Genomic DNA, 23,150 nt, shown 5'->3' with positions numbered 1-23,150 from the left:
TATTTTATCTTTTGAAATCCTTCTCATGACAACATAATTGCTAGATTGTTTGTTTTGTCAAAATATAACTCAAACAAATATTCTGTCAATTTCCATTGTATTTCTGTAGGTAACATTTGCCAGTTTTAAAGTAGACATTTGCGGACCTGGGTGGAAAGCTAGCTCTTATAGACATAACGCTGCACATTTGAAGAGTTTTCCAAAAAGAGTCATGTGCTAATCTAAATGCATTGGACAGGATTGATTCTAGGTAACAAAAGGTATCAGAGATGGCTTCATGCTGAGTTGTTTGTGCTGCTATGTGTTTGCGGTGTATGGTATACTTTGTGTTGTTTTCTACAAAAAGTGATTGCGTCCCAAACAATATCCCATAAAGTACAGCACAGAGTGAGAATTGAACACCCTGGTATTTTTCGAAAGTAGAATTGATGGCGAGAATTGATTACATTGCTGACCGTATGTATGTTTCCATTGCTTACCTTAAGAGTTCTGGTGCAGAGGCAGAGTGGGTAGAAGCACCATCTACAGCAGCCAAACAAGATTCTCCGGTGCATGATTTGATGAGGGAGCTCTATTCTTCGAAGCAGTGTGTAGAACAGCAGGTTAGTGCCTTCCAGTATGAAATTATATTCTGGCATATCGGGCGATAGAGAATATTTCTTCACTAAAACTAGCAGATTAGAAGAATTTCCTGTGCAGTGCATGAACACAAGGTTTATTCATTTAGTATCTCTCATACGACAAAGATATGAATCATGCAGCAGCAATATTAAGTCTTATAGATTGTGAATTGCTCATCAAATTGCTATCATTGTCTGAATATCTGTTTTCCAGAAAACCACAAAATAATATAAAATGCAAAATAACTGAAAAGATGTGGCAGATGATGATGTTCCTCATCCAATTTGTTATGGCCAAACTATTTCTATTCCAGCTGTCCATTTTCTTCTCAAGCTTAAGTATGAAATGCTCTCTCAAAATTACTGTAAAACATGATATATTCGTGGCATGAATTTTTCGCGAATTGGAGCCGACGGCCTGTTTTGCGGCTTAAAATTTTTGTGAATTGCCGTTGGTATTCAATGCATATAGTGTAGACAAGAACTTCCGCGTGCATTTTAATTTCGCGAACCTTCATGCTCGCGAAATTCGCGAAAGTGCACATGAACATTCCTCGTTTTACAGTATAATGTCGCACTATACCTTCAATGAAACTATTCTTTGTTTTGCCTTTTTAAAGCAGATTAGTGTATACACATATGTCATAGCATGATAACTTTCACTACATTTGTGAGTCAACTGGTATTATAAGCTAAATAAATATGTGGTGACATGTGAAAATAAATGCCTTTTGAAGAACAAGTAAGCTGCTTCAATATGTACGCCCATGACTTCTTTTATCATGACTACTACTAAAAAACACTGATCAATTCAATTGCTTATTCACGTCAATGTAGGACAGTTTGTCAATCAGTTGCCCTGAAAATATCTCGCCGGAAGAATTTCATGAATTTGACGTATGCTTTATTCTGGTAACTGTCTTTGAGATGGGAGGTCACTAACTGTTCTCCTGAAAGGGGCGATGCTTGTTCCTCACTCCATCTTTGCAGGACTTGATTGCAAATTCAACCACTCAAGATTGCCATACAAGTTCCAGTTTGTGAAATATTACACAGACAGTACCTATATTCATAGTTTAATGCAGTACTAAATGAAACCAAATCTTAATATAGCATGAATACATGTACATGTATACCACTATGTGCATTTCTCCCTACCTTGTGTCCTGCCTTATGTCTTTTGAAAGAGCGTAATTCAGAAGGGGTTATAAGTGCAAACACCATGACAATCATAGTTGTAGGGCGTTCATATTCCTGCAATGCTATCTTGATTTATACCAGCTATGGGTCAAAATTCAATCTAACCCCCCATCCCCCATGTTGAGTTGAGTTTCAGTCATGACATGATTCACATCTGGCCATATCATGTATCTGTTTTGATGATTTTATCTTTATTCTACAGACCTGTGCATGTGTGTGTCTGTGTCTGTGTGTGTGTGTGTGTGTGTGTGTATGTGTGTGAAGGAGGGTGGGGGGGGGGGGGGGAGTGGGGTGCAATGAAAGGCATAGGAACTTTTGACAAAGATTGACGGGACTGCATGGGAAGCATGAAAACCATTCACAAAATTTATTGTCATTGAAGGGATGGCTATACTGTAACTTAACCAAAAATTTCAGAGCAAGTACCTTTTTGTGCTCGGCCTGGTGATATAACTTTTACATATGTTGGAGCAGGGATTTAATGGTGAAAGATGCAGAGTAAGCATTAGGTGTTTGTGTGTATCTATGTGTGTGTGTGTGTGTGTGTGTGTGTGTGTGTGTCTATATCTGTGTGTGCCTGCATTATTGTTATGTGACTATGTAGTGTTAGTCTACACTCACAACCAAGTACAAAAATGATTTCATAACAGTAGGTTGTTTTGTGTTTTACATCAATACAAAATGAGGCACATTATTTTAATGCTGTATCACACAGAAATAATTTACATGCCACAATGTAAACAAAATTTATCAATGAAACAGTTCATATCAAACACATAAAATATGAACACTCAAAGTTTACAAGTGAAGTACTTTAGTATCGTAGCAAGTTTAACTGTGATCATGAATAATCATTTCTAGTATATACAGAGTATTTATCACATCATTGTCAAAAGGCAAGTGCCCAAAAAAGTTTTTTTTTTCTTCTCCATTTGTTGTTGGGATACATCCCTAGACCTTGTTGGGATACATTCCTAGACCTTGTCTGTTATACAATTATGCAACTTTGATTAATGTGTGGTATTGAGACACATCAAGCACATGAATTACAGCCACTACTACATCATGGGGTAACTCTGAGTTTGAAATATCATTATAGCTCAGCAGTTGCCTTCATCAAAATTGGTCAAAATTCATCAGCACATAACACAAAATTAAGTAAACTGGCCTACACAAACATAAATTTCACACACTTTGAACACATTGTCTTAATTTTTGTTAACTGTTCAAAGACAAGTTTCTAGATTTTTATTAAAAAAAGTATCATATCACTGTGAATATTAATTGTTGGCCTTATGCCAAAAAGCCCTTAACACCATAGACTTTGTACACTGTTAAGGGCCTTTTGGCATAAGGCCGACAATTTTGTAGTTGCCTCTTTAGCAGCAGTAAATAGAGATCATCATGGAAACACTGCGAGGTGTGCTCTCATGCAAGAACACATTGTGCTTTGCCATTTAAGGACGTTCCTCAGTTATGTTTGTGTGTATCGCAGCTGCGCAGGTTGGTTAGTGATGTCACAATAAACAAGCATTTGCCGCGCGCACTCAACAATGACAAGTGCGCTTACAGGCGGATATTTTGTCACCCAGTAAACAACTTCAACCGATCGGTTTGGCATACGTACAAATTGTGAAGATTTTTTTTTTTCCTTTTTAATTTTATTCCAAATGTTCATGACACTAATGATTTTTTTTCTCCAAAAATTATCTTATTCTACTCCGCTCTGAAACTGCCACAGTTTATAACATACCAGCCAATGCAACAACCAACAAATGCAAACTACAATCAATGCTATCTTGTCAAGATTTTTTTTTCCTTTGGAGGACAGAGTAATGTCAAAACTCCCCTTTCCTTACTTTTCTTCCTCTAGTATCACTTTCTGCAGTTACAATAAGAAAGGGAAACAAAAACAAAAATATGTCAGTGTGGAGTTTTCTATACTTGCATCCACATATGGGCTGTGCCAGGGAAATAAAAAAAAAAATTAGAAAAATGCACATGGACCACTCTGAATATTTTCCCACTTTATCACTGCAATTTTGACAAGTTTTTTTGGGGAAAAAAAAAAAGAATGGGGTTTTGGAGTGTACAGCATGAGATTTATGACCCCACCTTATTAGGGCATCCGTGCATAGGTTCCTAACCAGATTTTGGGGTCTTGCGATGATTTCTGTGGCATGGAGGTGCTGCTAGCACAGAAACGAGTACACAAACCACCCATGTTTTATACTTTCCTGCATTGAGTAACACTTCTTCTACAATTTGGTCAAGTTTCATGAAAATGACATGGGTTTTGAATGTACAGCATAAGTTTTATCAACCTTCTCCTATATTCCACCCCTAACAGAAATGTTCCTGACAAAGATTTGATATATTTCTGTCGTGAGGGTGCTGCTTGCTCAAGAATGAGAGTGTAAACCCCAACTTTAAAACATTTTTCTGCTTTTGGGTACCAGGTACCTTTTTCTGCAATTCTTGCAAATTTGGAGAAAATAAAGTGAATTTTGAAAGAATTATGGGGATTTAAATTTGCCATCACAGATTTTGTTGCCGACCATGGCCTTGATCATGTACCGCTATCATTTTGGTACCGAACGGCAGATTGTCATTATTTTTCGAAGTCCCGTAGAACAAAAACAAGCACATGAACCTTTGGTTTTATTTGCATATTTGGGCTTCAGATGGGTCAAAGTTATGGTATGGGAAGTTTGAAGAAAATGATATGGCCTTCACTTTAACTGAGGAACATCCTTAAAAGAAAAAAAAGAACAAGGATTGAGCGCCACGATTTAGCTGTAGTAAATAAAAAGCATCATGGAAAGACAGGGAATAGGTGTGCTCTCATACATGAACACGTTGCATTGTACAGTGCCAAAACACACACACACCAAACAAACAAACAAAAACAAGAGCACAGTGTTTAAATGATTACAAATTACAAACATTTCAAGGAAAAACAGAATGAAGGACAGGTTTGCAACAATTATGCTGCCATATGCTTTTATCTTTTTTTCATTGAATTTTTACTGGTCTCCCGACCTTTTCTTTTCCTTTTTTTGCACAATCATTCCATACTGTCTTTCACAGATGCACTCATTATCTCTCACCCTCCATTTTTATGTAGTATACAATAGAAAAATTTAAGCATGCCCATCAGTACAAACAAAGAAAAGGCAAATGGCCTCATACCTTTTACCAGGTGCCTCGCTCTACTGATGAAAACAATATGATTGAACAAAATTATGAAGTTTTGATAATATGCATCAAAGTGATATACCCATAACAGTCCTGTTAAATGCATTAGTGGTCCATTTTAGACAAGCTGAAAGATGCAATTGCAATCAACTTCCCTGAATAATTTGTTTGAAATTGTGGGAAATGTGGTAGTTTTGGAAGCATATATAAGATGTCCAAAGTTTGCACACTTGTAATTATTATTAACTCAAAAACTACTCCACAATTGTACATCAGGTAGTACTGAAATTGATATAGTTCCAGCTGAGTAGTGTGCAATTCTATTGGAGTCGGCTTCAACATGATATCATAAATCAGTTTTATGAAATTCATGCTGTGCTATTCACTGCCATTGGGCATGGTTAATGCATTAGGATTATGCACACACTAACACACACTCACACATACACACCCACTGAATCCTGTACAAAGTTTAGTTTTGTACAGGGGGTTGAATATTGAGGAAAATCTTAAACCTAACTTCAAAAATATAAACAAGAGCATCATAATGATTTATGAAATCATATTTGTAACCACCAACAATATTTTAACCATACCAAATCACTATGTGATGTACAATTTGCAAGTTTATAAAGAGCAAAACTGTTCCTTGTTTTCAACACCTAGTAGTATCATGTATGATCCTGCATCACCAAACTAGCAAAAAGTCACTAGACATTAATTTTAAGTTAAGGACAGAAAGGGCAAATTCTAAGCTTTAAAATGAGATAACTCAATACAAATGGAGTTTGCTAACTTGGAAAGAAAGTGCACACTCTTGAAAAGTGTTTACTGACAAAAGAGGCTTTGAAATTAAGGTTTTATTCTCATGCTTAATCCTCACCAAGCTGTGCTATTCATATAGTGAAAGTGATGAAGTAAAACTCCATAGTAACCACCATAAAGGGATTATCAGATTAAACTGAAAGTTTGCACACTATAATTACACTCCATCTTTGACTAATACTAACGTTGGAAGCAGTAGCATCATCCCTCAAAATTTGTTACAGTTGGACGTGAAGAGTGTGCAGGGAGTTTTAAAAAGTGAAAATGGGCCTCTAAAACATACCTAATCACTCTATTCTAAGATAAAGTGTTGTAAAAATAACTACAAATAAAAAAAAAAAATCACTGTCTGCCATAGAATTACATAGGAGTGTTGCTCTTCTGGAAAATATAAAGAACCAAAGATTTGGTTGACCCGTTTCACCTATTTCTAGTCCTCACATAAAACTTGCATATGTGACTTTTTGTTAGTTTTGTGATGAATGGTCACATGTCTCTAGTTTCTTGAGGCCACCAGGGCTTAAACCCTGTAAGAAAGGACCCACAATGCTTTCATTGCCTATGACATGACATGGGAAACAGCCACCTTGAAAACTGAAGTCAGGTTTGTGACACGAGATTTTTTGTTAGGATCACTCTTTCTGTCTTTCTCCATCTCTCTTGCTCTTTGGTTGTGAACGACTCCTTTTCTAGCCTGTCTTTTTTAGCCCAAACTGTCAAGTATGGCTCAGTGCTACTACATGTCAAATGAAGCCATACAGTCACCCTTTTAAAGTCTAATTAAACACACATCACTTAACAGTTAACCATAAATGATCAAGTGGTATCATCTCAGAATATCATGCACCACTTAAAAAATGATAATAAAGGAGGTCATTGACTTTTATGTTGCACAACTTTTCATTACACCCAACTTTGTGGACTTTACTATTGGTAGGATTGTACTGCATAAGCTGTGACACATTAGATATTAGAATCACAGTGCATATAGTTCAGTAGAATTCCAAAACATCTCAAGAAGTGATTTGAATTGAAAAGGCTGCTCGCAATAAAAGAACCAAGGCATTTCTCTACAAGATTGTAGGAGAATTTCTTGTGACCCATTTTTTTCTTTGTGAACCATTTTTATTTGTGTTTATGTTTTCATTTTCACAGCAAATATTATGAATGATCTACTCTAGCTCTCTTCTTGTTTGGTTCATTTTCCTGCTCCTTCTCTTTACGCTTGTTACCATTGTGGTCTTGATCTTGCACATTTGTAGAAGCAGCACTCCTAATACCTAGTCTTTCTGCAACCATTTTCATGAATTCTTCAATCTCTGCCTTTATCTCGTGAATGTCTACAGCCACACTAGTCTTGATAAACTGCATCTCTGACCTCAAGAAATTAATCTCATTCCAGAGCAATCCTAGATCCACCCGTGATACTGGTTTACTAATTTCCTGTTGGTCCTTCTGCAAGTTACTAGAAGATGATGAAGGGTCGAGCAAGTGCTGGTAATGAGCTCGAGCAGAACTTGGAAGGATCACCTTGAGCAGTTCCCCTGGGTGATTGCAATTTCCCTCTGGCCTGGATTCATTGATTGGAGAAGTTGGCTCTTCTTTTATGAGCTTACTGGTACTAGCTCCTTCATGCCCCTCAGATCTGTCATTATTGGCATCTGACTGACCTGCAGCAACTTTTGGTGCAGGTGAAACTCCATTTCTTGTAACTTGTGCCTCCTTCTCTGAGGACTTAGTGGTAGCCTTCCTACCCTTCTCTCTACCAGAAAGTGAGTGTACATTTAAGATCTCAATTTGCTCACCACTCTTTTCCAGTTGGGGCACACATGGTGTTGTAACACCAGAGGAATTGTCAAGTGATGTTTCCACAGGAGAATTATCCACTTGGTAAGCTCTACTTGTTGGTACACATGAGATTGAAGTAGTATTATTTACAACAGAACTAGCAGATGTATTCTCTTTAGGAGACATACATCTTGTTTGTTGTACTGGTTGCTGATTCTGCGGGCAAGCCTGTTGATTTGGCACTTGAAGTCTGGAAAATGGGCCAAGGGGAGCCCCCACCAGTGCAGTGTGGCGTGGTGGTAGTGAGACAGTAACTACACCAGGAGGGAGAAGACCTGGAGGAATTTGTCCTCCAGGCACCATACCAGCTGGCAGTACACCAATGGGAACCATGCCTGGAGGGACAGTACCTGGTGGAAGGGAGGGTGGGGGTGGGAGTATCCCAGGTGGTAGCAGTGCTGGTGCTACCCCAGGTGGTAGCATTGCTGGTGCTACCCCAGGTGGTAGTACTGGTGGTGCTACCCGGGATGGTAGTACCCCAGGCGCCATCCCAGGTGGTGTGTTACGATTAACTACTATTGGTTGGCTATTTGCAGTTGTTTGGGGGTGAAGAGCTGGTTGAGCAGACTGAACAGTGTTATTTAAGTGTCTGTTTATGTTTTCTGCCATTGATTTTGGAACTCCAGGAGTGCTTGTGCAAGGTGCAAGGATGGAAGTGGATCGACCCTCTTCAAGAGATTCAGCACCTTGAACTGCATTTGGTGGGTTTTCCTGGTGCACTGGTGCTGATGTAGAAGATGATTGTTCATGAGAAGGTTCTGATTTATCAGGTGTAAATTCTATTCTACAGGTCCTCAATGGTATACCCACAAATGGAGGTTTCATCTGGCCAGAAGCATCAACGGGAACTAAGACATCCATAGAACCTGGTGGACCTGCTTTCAGTTCAGGGATATTCACCGTACGACTTTGTGGCAAGAAGACCGCATGGGGTGTGGGAACAGCATTGTCAATGAAGCGAATCCTTCCTAATTGGGACGCAGGTATGGGATTTGGCTGCACAGATTGTGTTGACTGTGCAAACTGTTGAGCTGAAGAGGTCCCTGGATGTTGACTTTGCATGCTTGGTATAGTGTGCATTACTCTGGGGTTGATAAGGTGACAAGTCTGAGGAGGCACAAGGCGGATGGGACCATTGTTTGTCATAGGGTGACTCTGATGTTTGGTCGCCAGGTGAGCTCTTAGTTTCTCAAGTGTCAACGGTTGGTGCGGACTCCATGTCACCGCTGATATTGATGCTTCTGCAGACTTAATGCCTCCTGCAGTGGTGACTCTGGATGCCTGAAGCTGGGAGGCTGCCATTGATGAAGATGATGAGGGAGATATTGAAGATGATGGTTCACTAGAAGGTACATCAGATGGATGCTGGACTTTCCTGTAAGGAGATGACGTGCTTGGGGTCTCGTTACCATCAGGAGATTTATCAGATGAAATGTCTCTGGCTCTTGTTGAATTCTTGCCTCTCTTTTTAAACATGGAATGTCCAAGATGAAGATCTCTCAGCAACTTTGTCTTCAGCCTTGGCCTCTCTTCCATCTGCTCTTTGAGCATAAGGAGAGTGCTTTCATTGGGGTCACTCACACCATAGACAACCTTCATGATTCCTTTCAATACATCTGTAGTTAATTCCTGATTGGCATCAAATAAAACTACACCACCTGCATTGCTAGTTCTAGTTTCCATATGTTGCCCTTGACTATCTAGACCTTGTGTACCTGATGGCGTCCATTCCTCACCACCACTTTCATCATCATTGTCACTGTCAACAGGTAGCCACTCTTCACCACTTCCCTCATTGTCATCACTTTCAAATTCAGCAAAAAATACCATGAGGTCCTCATCATCTTCATCTGTATGACGCTGTTCTTGTGTTGAATGCTTCTGACTTTTCACTTCAATCTCAGGCTGTTCTGTACCATCTGTATGATGCTGTTTTTGTGTTGAATCCTTCTTACTTTTCACTTCAATCTCAGGCTGTTCTGTACCATCTGTATGATGCTGTTCTTGTGTTGAATCCTTCTCACTTTTCACTTCAATCTCAGGCTGTTCTGTACCATCTGTATGATGCTGTTCTTGTGTTGAATCCTTCTCACTTTTCACTTCAATCTCGGGCTGTTCTGTACCATGACATGTGTCCACTTTGGTGTCATCTCCATTCACATCATCAGCAGTTGATGTTGAGGGTTGATCTGCTCGTACTGCACCAGAATCAGCAAAGTGATTTTCAGTGTTTCTCATTTCTGTGGAAAGATGATAAACAAAGAGATGATATATTTTTGTGGATCGCAGTATTCCATTTAGTGGAATCATAAAATGTGCAGGGAAATAGACTTAAAAGGAGCCTGCCTATAGCAAGGCAAAACTTGGGTCCAAAGCACTTGGCAAAATCAAGTTAGGGGATTGGATGATTGCAAACAACATTGCTCAGTTAGACTTGGAATACAAAGTAGGACCCAGGTCATATGGATTGGGAGGCAGATGCACTAATGTCGAATGAGCCAAAGCACCGCCCTTGTAATATACTCATAATTTTTCCATGATCAGCAATACACAAGAGTTTTTGAAAGTTTACGAAGTTTAATGCTGCGAATATTTCTGGTTTTACAGTATACTGTGGAAGTGTTGTGTCCGAGTGGATAAGACCGCACATCTCTGAATCACATACATAAGTGTGGTTTGGGTTCATGATTTCCAGTGCAACAAAGCCAGACACATTTGCTCTTCAGCAAGGCCCTTTGTCCACATTGCTGTTCTCCAACCAGGAGTATAAATGGGTACCCGATATGATGAGAATATTGGTTGATCAACATGTGCACGCCTGAGATGGCGACTGGCTGGAATGCTGCCCAGGGAATGTAGAGTGAGCACTGTCAGTGTCAGCTGGTTGGATGTTAGCCTATCCAGTGATCGGGGTAATACATGTAGTATATATACACTGTATGCACCTTGAGAACTCAACTACTCTACAGAGTAGATTTGGTGCAATATGGGTCATAACACCTCTTATTGTTATCATTATTCATGATTTCCACTATAGGTCAATTTTTGCATTGTTCATTGTATTGTATATGCCGAATATTTCGTGAGGTTTTTATTTTTGCGAGTTTCGTGTGTCAGGTGCTGTTCACAAAAATTAAAGACGTATGAGCAACGATTGTTTTTGAATGTTTCAAATTGAAGGTTTTTGTCAGAAAAACTGTTGCAACAACGACTACTGTTTCGAGTTTGATTGCATTAGCATGCAACCATGACTGAACCATGATGAAACCTAAAATTTGATACATTCACAAACATTATCCATTCAGTTAGATACCCTCTTTACGTATCTATCGATAATGAGAAGTTTAATAATTAAAATTCAATAAGGTTGTATGCTAGAATTTGAATTCACTCATCTGTATCTGTAATCTAAATATGTGACCTGCTACGACAAAAGGATCCAAAAGTCAGGGAGGACAATTTTCTGAAAATGGCATGACATTATTCCTTTACTCTTCTACTTTAATTTCATATATGGCACAGCTCATAAAAGTACTCGGTTGCGGAGATATCCATGATTTTATTAGTGCATATCGAGTGGTTGTGGAAATCAAGAGTTTCGAGAAAAACGCCTTCAAAGTTTTCCTTCCAATGCTATCATGATCAAGGGGAGGTGAGACAGTTTTCACCGCTTAACAATAGAAGGCATGCTCCTAGTGACCTCCGCAATGTTCATTCAAGCTTAACGCCAGCGGTCTACACACGACCAATCGGTAATCAGGATGCCACGCACTGACCAATAAGATCACTCCCTCGTTGCAAGGGGCGGAGTGTACAGTAGCTGCGGCGCTAAATCCAAATCTTCGGACACGTCTCTGTTACATCGAAAGTCGGAATATCATGGCCCAGAAAAATGCCAATTTCTTGCCTTTCCTTTGATCATTTAGCTTCGAAATTTCGGCAGATGATAGACAAAACATTAGACTTCAAAATTATGCCAAAAACAAAAAATCTGATTGTTTTGACCAATTTTGATGATGTGACTTCAAACTCGATTTTCTTGGCTCGGCCGTCAGCGACTTTAGGATCCTTTTGTTGTAGCGGGTCACATATTATCTCAGTTGACTTGCGATCAACAGTTAATAGTTTTTGTTCATGTAAACAGGACCTGTCAATCTCCTTGTTGAGTAAACCCAGTTTTACCAGAGCATGCTTATGTGCATTGTATATACAGCTCATACTTTTCTCAAGTGTTCAGATACAATGAGATCCCAGAGGTACCTGTAATGAGAAAAGTCACTGGGATGTGATATCTCATTATAGTTGTACTACTGTATCTGTACACTGTACGTACATTTTCATTTTTTGCACCCCATTTTACGGTCTATAAACATCAAGTACTAAACAATTTACTCTCTCTGAAATGTAAAATTCAAAGGAGGTTGAAGGGGTAACATCATATCTGACATTGCTCTTCTGCATATGATGAGTGCACAATTTACAAGATCTCGTATATGTGACACTGCTTCACAAAACCAACGAAAAAAACAAAATCAAAATAAAGAAACAAACAAACATGGATTTTTAGTTGAGGCCAGATTCTGAAAGAGCAGACCCTGAGCTTTAGAATTATGCAACTCAATAGAAGTTGACTTTCCTTATCTATTTAAATAATGGAAAAAAGGTATTTAAACACTCTGGAACAATGTCTACTGAGAAAAGAGGCTTTGGATTTATTCAATACTTTATCTCACCAAGCTGTGGCTCTCTGCATTGAATAGGACACACAAAAAAAAAACAACCAGGATTTGAAATTCCACACGGTTGTAGCAACCACAATGAATGGATTATCAAATTAAGCTGAAATTTCACACTCTATCAGCACAGTGTATCCATGACTACTACTAACTTTCAGACCAGTAGCATCATCCTTTCAAAGGTTACAGAGATGAAAGTGAAGAGTGTGTACTTTAGAGCGATTTTATATTTCCTATTCGTGTTATGATTCCGAACTTTAGAAATACAAAGAAGCACCGTTTGCTGTTTGAGAAAATATGAAAAATTAGAGATTTACAAGGTTGACGCATTTCACCCACACATATTTTGAGTCACATGAAATTGGGTTGCGCAACTTCTTGTTGATTTTATGATGCAACTGGTCACATGCATACTGTACAGTGGAAACTCGATATAACGAGATGGTCGGGACCGAGTCATTTTCCTCGTTATAGCCGATATCTCGTTATATCAGTAGGCATAAAAGAAGGCATAAAATAAAGACATTAATTTGCACATGTGGGACTACCCATCATATTTCAATCAATACTGATAACTTGATATTGTGTGTGAGGGAATTACTCACCTTTATGGGTAAGAAGATGTTTTTTCACCAAGGAAATCCAATATCAAGAATGTGTTTCTTATTAATTGTAGATGTTTGAATTTGTAAATTTATATACCGTAGCTTGCGATTGTATCAAGATCGTCTGTGGATTGGTATGTGGTTATCGTATGGGTGTGTGTTGTGTGGAAAGCTATGGTCTGCACAATGCTGTGTGTGTATGTGATACATTCTGTATGTACATTATGACTGTGTGTAATTGTGTGTGAAGACGGGAAATTCCCTAAGTGGAAGGCCAATCACAGCATCAGATTGCCTCACACCTACTAAACGTCATGATGATGTCATGTATACATATGGCCGTCCCACCACATTTTCTGCATGTATCAGTGTGCGTGCACACACACACTTCACACGTACAACATGCAGTGCTAGCTGGAGTGCACTGTAGAAAATGATTACTAGTATGTGTGTACAAGACAGTTTTTGGCGCATCAAGCTTTACAATCTCGGAAAATGATAGCACAGGCAAAGTAAAGCTTTACCGAAGGCATTTTGCTTTACCTCGCTATAACAGGTTTGATTTACTATGTTTTTCTTTGTTTGGAAGTCACAAAATTTATCTCATTATAGCAGTTATTTCGTTATAGCCGATCTCGCTATAAGAGTAGCATTTTACATAGACTTGTGTGGAAGGAAATTTGGGACCGAGAAAATTTCCTCGTTATAACCGATATCTCGTTATAGCAGTGTTCGTTATACCGAGTTTCCCCTGTATTATAAGTATGCAGTTAGCATGTTTTCATTATGCACCAATACTTTTTTCATTTGGTTATAATGTAGCTCTGATAGTCATTCGCATAAAGGAAAGGACTTGATTATAGCAGGCCAGAGTTTAGTGTACTGAATACTGTAAATGCTGACATTTTTCTGTGGTTTAATTTTCAAATGCATTTTGCGAATAGGCTGCCTGATTAGTAGACGACTGTACAGTCAGACCACAGCATGTATGCTAATGAGCCGATCCGGCAAGATTTATTCAGCACTCTCGTTGACGATCTTTGCGTTCAAAAGGTGTCTCGTCGTGCGAGATTTTGCGAGAGTTTGACAGGGCTATGGTTTTCACAGTGTAGCGACTTGTACATACATTCATCATGGCTACAAGTCACGGTAAATTGTTCTGCAGACTCTGATCTTTATTTTGATACTAAATTTGCGTATAACATCGGATCTTATCATGACGATATAATCAGTTGAATTTGCGTACATTTTACCTGCTTTTCACAGAAGATTTTGTCGTCTAAAGTTCGTTTTTGGTTCCTGACCGGTTTAAGAAACTGTTGTTTCTGATTTTGGCTTTTTCGTAGAGAGGAAACTTAGATACTCATCATATATTGGAGTCAAGGAGATGCAAGCATGATTTATACTAGTTTTTCTGTTTTGAAATGTCTGTAAAATTCACTCCTAAGCTGGAAGTATGCTCCACACAAAGTGTACAGTGGCGCGAAAAAGCTCTCTCATTGGACAGTGCTTGCATTCAGCACTTGAACTTGGCTTGAACTACACGCGTGCCAAGAAACCGCAAGTGGCATCAAACCGTTATGTAGCAGCATAATGATGTAATGCAAGCGCTGAATGCAAGCGCTGTCCAATGAGAGAGCTTACTCTTGAGATTGCACGGTTTCAAGCTGATCAGCACTGACATCGATGTTATGGTTCCTGACCGGTTTAAGCAACAAATTGTCAAGATGTTTATATGTATAGAAAGATTAAGAGATAGACTACCAAATAATGCATTTTCATTGAGATGCAAAGTGAATTCGGTATTCTTTTGACGTCTTGAACGTGTACTGCACGAATTACTTTTTTCATCACTTTTCAAGCTCAAATTACGCTATGATACTTTTCATTTACAATAATTTGAGTAACATGTGACGATAGTTTACATATTCTCCTTGAATTTGCTACCAAATTTGTGAATATAAGGTGTATTTTTGTTGCCGAAAGCCAAAGGACAAAATCCCCTTCCGCAGCTCATTACGTATGCAAGCCTAGAACGGGCTTGCATACGAGTTGAATAAATACGAGCGAATTATCGGGTGCTGCGGTCTGACTGTCTACATATGTAAACCTCTTTAATGCCTAAATGTGTTTTCATGAAAGTTACTGTATACATACCAGATTAAGATTCTCTAGAGGGAAAGTGTTGGGTTAATTAAGGTCAAAGGTCAAGTTAAAATCTTAAGATTTCACTTATTTCCTCCATAACTCAAGAATGGCTCAAGGCTGGTATATTCATAACTGTACATACCGCAAAGTACAGTACATGTATTGCCTGGAATTGCAGTATTTTACGCTGAAATTACACTTTTTTCTCCATACCCTGGAAATGATTGAATGCAGTACACTATGTACATACAACATGTATGATGTGACCGTGCACCTCAAAACGAACATAAAGTCGCATACACTGATTTTGCGTGAGGACTGAAAATAAGTGAAATGGGTCAACTTGACTTTTTCATATTTTCTTAAGGAGCGGGTCTTCTTGTACACAGTGCTAAAACTTGGTATCATAAAACGGGCAGGAAAGTGTGTTTTTTAGCAGTTTATCTCGAACATTTTTGGTAGAATAGTGTGATTAGGTGTGTCTTTCGAATCCCTTTTTCATTTCTGAAAAACCTTGTCCACACTCTTCACTTTCAACTCTAATAACTTTTGAAAGGATATTGCTACTGCTTTGAAAGTTCACTTTAGTTGGCATTAATTATGGACAGAATGTGTTAATGAGGCATGCTTAATTTCACTTTAATCTGATAATCCCTTCATTGTTGTTACTTTGGTGGTTTACTTCCTGTTTTTTGTCCCATTCATCGCACAGCCAGCATGGTGTGGTAAAGATTAAGCGCTTGAATAGACACTGTACTTCAGAGGCTCTTTTCTCAGTTTACACTTTTCCTGAGTTTGTGCTTTCTTTCCAATATAGGTTAGGAGGGTCCATTTGATTTGAGTTATACAAGTAATACATCATTTTAAAGCTTAAAGTCTGCCCTTTCAGAATATGGTCTTAACTGAAAATTCATGTCTGGCGACTTTTTGTTTGTTTTGAGGTGCAGGGTCACATACACTGTATGTATGTTTGATACAATAGAATTTGGTACAATGCATTTGATAACCATACAGGGAATAGGTAAGGAAAGCTTTTAAAGGTCAAGTGAAAATGCTGAAATTTAACCAGTTTTCCATACTTTGTAAGTGGCTCAAGTTATCGTCATGAAAATTGGTGTATCATTTGGAAAGAGATAATGATTATGCATTTTGCCAACCATGTGATACTGTCTCACATTGACACCATGTACATGTACAATAGTGTAGACCTGTTGGGAGAATAATGCAATATGGCAGAGGCATAGCAGAGGCATGCCAGTCGCCATAGCAACATTTCAAGATATTATCATCATGTACAGTGTGTGAGGGGATATAGGAATCACTCTGAGGCTTGATGACCTGTTGGCCAGTCAGTCGGTCCTGTGCACAATCTTGTGGACCAAGTTACTCCCTCATTTCTGTATCAATTTACAAACCTAAAATTTAACACATACATTGTATGACCACTATTATTGATTTTATTCAATCGTATTGTAGATTTATTTTAAAATGCTAAAACATAGGTATGGCTCAAAATTCATCTTCCAGCAAATGGAATTTGCTTCATTCAGTTTAAAGCTCTATACCAGGAAACTTGCCTGGCTGATGCAATTTGCCAGGGTAATGAGTTGTTTTGTAGTACATTGTATTTTAAGATCAGAAGAGTGAAATTTTAAAAGTTGGTATACTCGACTTTTATTCCTGAGTACCCTCCCTGTTCAGTAGTGAGTATGCAGAACACTGCTAGTACATGATGATCAAATTGTGTCCAAGCAGTTAGTATTGAATAGCATGGCTGTAGAACAAGCTGCAAGCGATTCACTCATGCAGGCAGTGGATATCGCTATGGCCTGATATATTGTAATCGATGTTACAATTGAATAAAAACATCACACAACAGCCATGATCAGGTATAAAAGCTCTAAGATTTGGTACTTCTGGTGAAAATGTTTGGCTAGTATTTCACATGTCCCTTGCTACCCAACCAAAATCATATGTACAGCATAATTTCACTCATTTCTTGTACATGTATTTGTCTACATTTTGGAACAAATGTCAATGGTTCTGCAGTTGTTGAACGAACTACATGTACTCAATCATATTAACCAGTTGAGGACGACTTCTGAGTATACTCGGGCAAGGGTCTATGGGAAATATGCATTGTAGCAAAATCAGCCATTCCTCAACGGGCTAAAGCAATTTAGTTTAAATTGGGTAATCAGTTCAGTGATTTGTTGTGCAAGCCAACTTTCTGTCTGTGCATGGCATTAATTGTTGCCATGACAACAGCATCATTTAAACAAAGCTTACAAAATCTTGTTAACTCTTTATGTGCCACGTTCGCACCTCTGACTCAGTCGACGGCGTGCCAACTTCGCATATTCTGCTCAACAAACAAAGCCGCCAAGACTGATCGATAAACCGCTAATTACTGCTAATCCCGCGGCACAATGAAAGCGTTTCTCGTGCTTTTGTTCCTCTCATATACGGCTTGCATTCTATGTGGTGATCGATTATCAGGTGATGTTCCCAACTAGATTTGCTCGTACATTCTAAGTTTCTGTCACGGTTTAATGTGCAAAAGTCATGCCTTTATAGTAATGTAGCAACTGGTCATTAAAAGAAAAATTGAAAATAGAGTCGTCATACAATTCATATCGAAACAAAGCTTGGCATTCCTCTTTAACTTTGCCTACTATTATGCCCATCTTAACAGAAATTTGTAGACGTTATACAAATTGGAAAAACAGAATTCTTTCTCAAAGCATGACTACCTTCGTGTCTCAGAATAACGTGGCACACAGGGGGGTTCCACCATGGCACATAAAGAGTTAATTGTTAATTTTTAGAGTCTTGTTAATTGTTGGTTTTTAGAAGGTTTGAGGCGGAATTTTCTAGGACATACAACGTTGTATGATGGTCATGATATCATGCAATCATGCATCTCTAAGTGTCCAGAAATACATGTGTGCCATGGTAGTGGTAACTTTTGATATCATGCCGGAATGTTTAACTAATCTGTCACTTTTTCAGCAAATTGACGTTGAAATTCAACACATGTGATGAACAATCAGTATGTGTAGTTGTTCAAAAACACTTTTTTTTGTGAGTGTCAAGAAATGTGTTGCTATGGCAACAACATTTTTGTGCAAGTCAAACACAATTTAGTTGACTGTTAAAATACCAAGTATTTGAGGAATTCCTAAAGTATATTTGACCGGATTGTATAATGTGTGATTGTGTGAGACATGTTTTCATAAGTGTAAAAAAAAAAAAAAAAAAAAAAAAAAATGTGTTGTCATGGTAGCAACAGTTCTAAAATACAAGTCATACAAATCCTCTGGATCAAAATATAGAGGTACCCTTCAATTCATAAGCAATTGAGGGAAAGAGTTCCTTATGTCCCCCACTAAATTACAGAGCTACCAAGTCTCACGCATTCTGCGTGAGACTCAAGCATTTAGGGTCTGTCTTACGATCTCACGCATGGCACCCATTTTTCTCACGCATCTGGTGAAGTCTGCAATTTGGGCCAAAAATAAGGAGCATAGCTCAAAGGATTAAAGTGATAGTTGCAATTGAAGATATATTTCCCTTTTGCCTTTCAAAATTAGTAAAAAATAGTCACTTATGCACCAGATTGCATCATTAAGAGCTAATAATCTAAAAAAGCTCCCTACCATGGGAGGGGACACCCCCCTCGTTCGCGTGTGCATGTGCGCGAGTGCCGAGACGCCGAGTCATAAAAATCTCACTCATAAAAGTTTTTTGAACTTGGCATCTCTGAAATTACTAATTTTTTTTACTAATAATAAACTAAATAAAGGTTATGCCATTTATGGGAAGATTTCCTTTTGAGACATAACCCTAGCATAACCTTTATTTAGTTTATTATTAGTAAAAAAAAATAGTACTCTATTCATTTTGTGAAAATTAGTGGGGGGACATGAGTAACTCTTTCCCAATTGAGTTAGGATATAGATGTAACACATTTCCAATTGAGTTAGGATATAGATGTAACACATTTATCAAAATTATATATTATGTGTAGTTTTGCTAATAATATCTAGTTAGTCTCCAGCATTGGTTACCATGGCAACAGTATTTTAATTAACAAAATCTTGTCTCGGCATTGTACCAGTTCAGAAGTAGGGGATAGTATTAATCACCCTACTAGTTAATCATGTTAATTGTGCTACATGTACTTCTTCATGAAGAGCAAATGCAATGCCCCCCCCCCCTTCCCCCAAGAAAAGGATAGTGGGGGACAGACCTGCCCAGTCTGCCCACCCACACTTCAGGCTCGATGATCACACCTACCACCAAAGGGTTTATTCTTATGCTCACATTCCTGACATGGATTCCAAACATGGATTTCCCACTCCAAACCTTCCAACATAAGCGAATCCATGCGGGGTGGGGGGCGGGGGGATATGCACCCCCTATTTTTCTTAAAACAAAAGAAATAAAAAGAAAGTGAAAGGAGCTTGAGCACCCCCCTTTAATGAACAAATCATCATTGTTAGCCGATTGTAGTGGGAGCAGAATATTGCGCTCAAGCCCACGAAACCCGGAAGTGGCACTGGAGGAAACAGAAAAATGTGCATGCTCAAGCTTTTTTTTTAAAGCTTGTTAGCTGATGAAACCTGAAAAAGTGGAAAATAATTTTGGTGCCCCCCCTTTTTTTTCTGAATTCCTGGATCTGCCCCTGTTGAATGTACACTAAATTAAGCCAAAGTATATTTGGTATCTAGAATCAAGATGGCTCTACACCAGCTTCATACCAGCTTAAAATGCTATTCTTATAAAGATATCATGGGGGGGGGGGGGTTGGCTTGAATTCCTCTCCCCCAATCTCCCCCTGCTCCCTGATCACTTTGCTCCCTTGGGCTTTATCCTTAGCTCACCCCTAGCTGCTCTTAATGGGGAGAGAGGGATTCTCCTCAAATTCATGAACCTCTTACTGTCAGCAGCAGAGAACACACTTATTGTTCATCGCCCCCATGAATGGTGTCTATTTACATACATACTGTAGTACACTGCTATTATTGCACATAGAATATTACACATCAGGGACTACATAGCATTGTACTTACTTTTTAGATCTATGATCTGAACGCTGCATGGCTTGATGACAGTTTTGTGGGATTCCATTGTTACAATCAATCCTCATCCAGGCTTTGGTCATGCTTTGTGAATTTATCTAGTTGCCTGGCAGGGTGTCCATATAATGTCCATGGAGATAGGTACAATTGTAGACAACATCAAGAAATCCATTGTCATGGCAGTGTACAGGTATACCTAACCATTTCTGTAGTTCTGCAGATTGTGTTGGTAGCTAAATACACAACACAGATGGTCTCAGATCTAGCAGACAGCATGCAGCAGACAGCAGCTGTACTGTTTTCACAGAGCAAATGCTACTACACCAAGCAAACTCTCAGTGATTATTGAGGGCGTTGTAGGGTCATGTGTATGTATGTGTGTGTATGTGTCTTCCCGCGTGTGCAGTCTAGCAAGTATCATTGGCCAATATCCTGTGTATTGTTCCATGCTTGGTTGCATTCCCCTATTCATCTTGTAGATTAGACTTGGTCGTAGGCTACGACAGAACCCAGCTTAGGCTAATCATGTATTATTCACCCATTGGTTAGTCTGTGTGTCGCAACCCCCATCGCCCCACATGGATTTCTGCTTTTTTCTTTCTTTTTTTTTTTTGGGGGGGGGGGCTATATATTGCCAACTAGCATTGACAGCGCAGCATCTATCTTCCTTTGTTTATGATCAAATTGAATAATATGCAATTTTCCTATCATTGGGGAAATTTCCCAATGATTACTATAGGCTGGAGCACAGAGTCTTCTATTCTATGGGAAATCTTTTGTGGTTTGAGATGGGAATTGTAGATTTATCAAAATCATTGATAAACATGGTATATATGATGTGAGTACATAATAAGCTAGAAAAAGAGAATGTTATTGGTCATCATATGTCATAGGTGAGATTACAAACACGCATCATTTTCCTCATCGCCATATAATCATCATGCATGAATGGTTAGAATAATTTTCTGTATATTTTCTTCGTATTTTCCTCCATAAAGACATTATAAAGTGTGTTAGTCTTCTTATCCAGTGATGACAGCACCAAAACTTTGAAATCTTTTAAATCACCTGTCAGATTAACATTGTCATAATTTCATGGATGGAATTAAATGCATGATTACACTGATGATACTGTTAATGAACTAGGGCAAATTATTTTTTACAGCATGTATTATGCATTCCATTGGACTGTATGACTTTGTGAAGTTACATGTGTTCAGAGAAATGTCCAACAAGAATTTTTTTTTCCCCTAGAGTATCCAATTTTAAGAGACCATCTCAACTTATCCCACAAATATGTCCAATGATCCCACAAATATGTCCAATGATGTAGGGATGTAGGTTGAAGGAGACCTCCAGGTGAATGTTAGACTTTTTTATTTGAACATAAAGTGGTTTTACTGGGGACAGAGTTTCAGAATTTATAGTGATTGGGATGAAGAGTAAGAATGTATTCAAATTCATGACAACTCACAATAGGCGTTTTCACATCAGCCCGATAAAAATCCAAGCTCGAGATATTTTTTAATTTCCCAAGTCAGAAAATAGCGCGCTATTTCGAAACATCGGGCTGATGTGAAAACGCCTAATGAATGAGGATGGTGACATAGCAGCTTAACATGAGAATGCATGATTAGGTGCTGAAAGAAGCAAAACAAAAGAAGAAGGCATGCATCCACTATAGACTTTTGAACTTAATGTTGAGCAAGTGACATTCTAATGAACTTACATTGCGGCATCACTGGATTTTCTGAACCTCCTTTTTCATCATCCCTGTTCATATTTTGGATTTTTCAAAATACACTGTATTGGTTTATCTGCTCTAGGACAGTAATGAATTCCACAAATCTTCACATGTCACTATCAATTTATTTACTTCATGATGAAATTAAATAGATTGTCTGGAATACTTGTCAAGGTGTAATGGTAACTAAAAACGATCCCCTCCCCCCCCCCCCCCCCCCAGCAGTTCAGATGTTTGGTCTGAAAATGCAGACTACACATCCGTCGCAGCCTGAACGCAGCTCAGGGCTCAGGAGCTTAACAATAGATGCACCTTTGGAAGGATTAATAAAAAGAAACCAGGAACCCACAGAGTCCACAGCTATTCACATGCAGATTTTTCTTCTTGTTCCCCCCCCCCCCCCCCCCCACTGCAGCAACGAATAGATCGCACTGTATAGAACACTCAGGCTTCAAAATTCTCTTTTCAGTATTCAGCGTCCTTTGAAACCCACAGGCTTTTGTGCGCCATTGTATTCTTTGTGCCCGACTGCAGCCGTTTTTATTGCACTCGTGCACATAAAGGAGGCATTAAAGTGTATGCGTGTAGGCCAGAATTACATGCCATACAAGTGACCATGCTGCATTGTGCAAGCAAAGTGTTTCACTTTTTCTGAGCAACAGAAGACTTTTTTAAAATTGTAATATCCAGAACAAAGGCTTTAGTTAATTTGCATTTTCTTTAGTTTGCATCACGTTGAATTAGAATGTATTCATATCTAAATTTTACACATCTTACCTTGCCTAGATGAAATTCATATCTTAGAATATGTTATTTCACATTTGTTATAAAAGGCTGGAGGGAACAATAAATTGTAGATGGCTAGATGGGTGGTTGGATGTATACACAGTGGATCCAAGACAGCGCCAGAATATTGACTGTTTTGAAGACCTAGAGGTAGAGGTGCTCCTTGTCAGACTTCATGAGAATCTGCCTGTTTCTCCAATTATTCAAGCATGAGTTCCACAAAATTTAGACATCAAATATTCCTCATTAGTTACGTTCAGACGGGAGCCCTTAACCTCGAAGTTAGGAAACTTCGAGGTTAGAGCTTGTAGTTAGGGACCGTGAAGACGCACTCGTAGTTAGCAAACCTCGAGGTT

At 38.7% G+C, this 23,150-nt stretch overlaps 2 protein-coding genes across 2 annotated transcripts in view; one reads left to right on the top strand and one right to left on the bottom strand.

Annotated features, from left to right (window-relative positions):
* LOC139733926 (CWF19-like protein 2) overlaps nt 1-23,150 on the top strand; it is a 46,731-nt gene that overhangs the window by 4,944 nt on the left and 18,637 nt on the right. The window contains exon 3 of the mRNA XM_071644740.1: nt 486-602. Coding sequence (XP_071500841.1) covers nt 486-602 — 117 coding nt within the window. The remainder of the gene's footprint in view (nt 1-485; nt 603-23,150) is intronic.
* LOC139733947 (uncharacterized) lies at nt 6,955-20,337 on the bottom strand. Its single transcript, XM_071644761.1, has 2 exons — nt 20,256-20,337; nt 6,955-9,931 (listed from the first exon to the last, which is right to left on the bottom strand). The coding sequence occupies exons 1-2, from the start codon at nt 20,311-20,313 to the stop codon at nt 7,005-7,007; spliced, it is 2,985 nt and encodes a 994-aa protein (XP_071500862.1). The 5' UTR covers nt 20,314-20,337; the 3' UTR covers nt 6,955-7,004.

Source organism: Diadema antillarum, unplaced genomic scaffold (assembly GCF_040938485.1).
Source record: "Diadema antillarum isolate AM-2024a unplaced genomic scaffold, OU_Dant_1.0 seq00000506_RagTag, whole genome shotgun sequence".
Classification (NCBI taxonomy): domain Eukaryota; kingdom Metazoa; phylum Echinodermata; class Echinoidea; order Diadematoida; family Diadematidae; genus Diadema; species Diadema antillarum.
This window is presented reverse-complemented; position numbering and strand designations above follow the sequence as displayed.

Excerpts from the sequence above, each read along its gene's own strand:
- LOC139733947 (XM_071644761.1), bottom strand. The coding sequence starts at position 20,313 with ATGGAATCCCACAAAACTGTCATCAAGCCATGCAGCGTTCAGATCATA. Across the intron at positions 9,932-20,255 it reads TCAGATCATAGATCTAAAAA|AAATGAGAAACACTGAAAAT; the intron begins GTAAGTACAATG and ends ATCTTTCCACAG.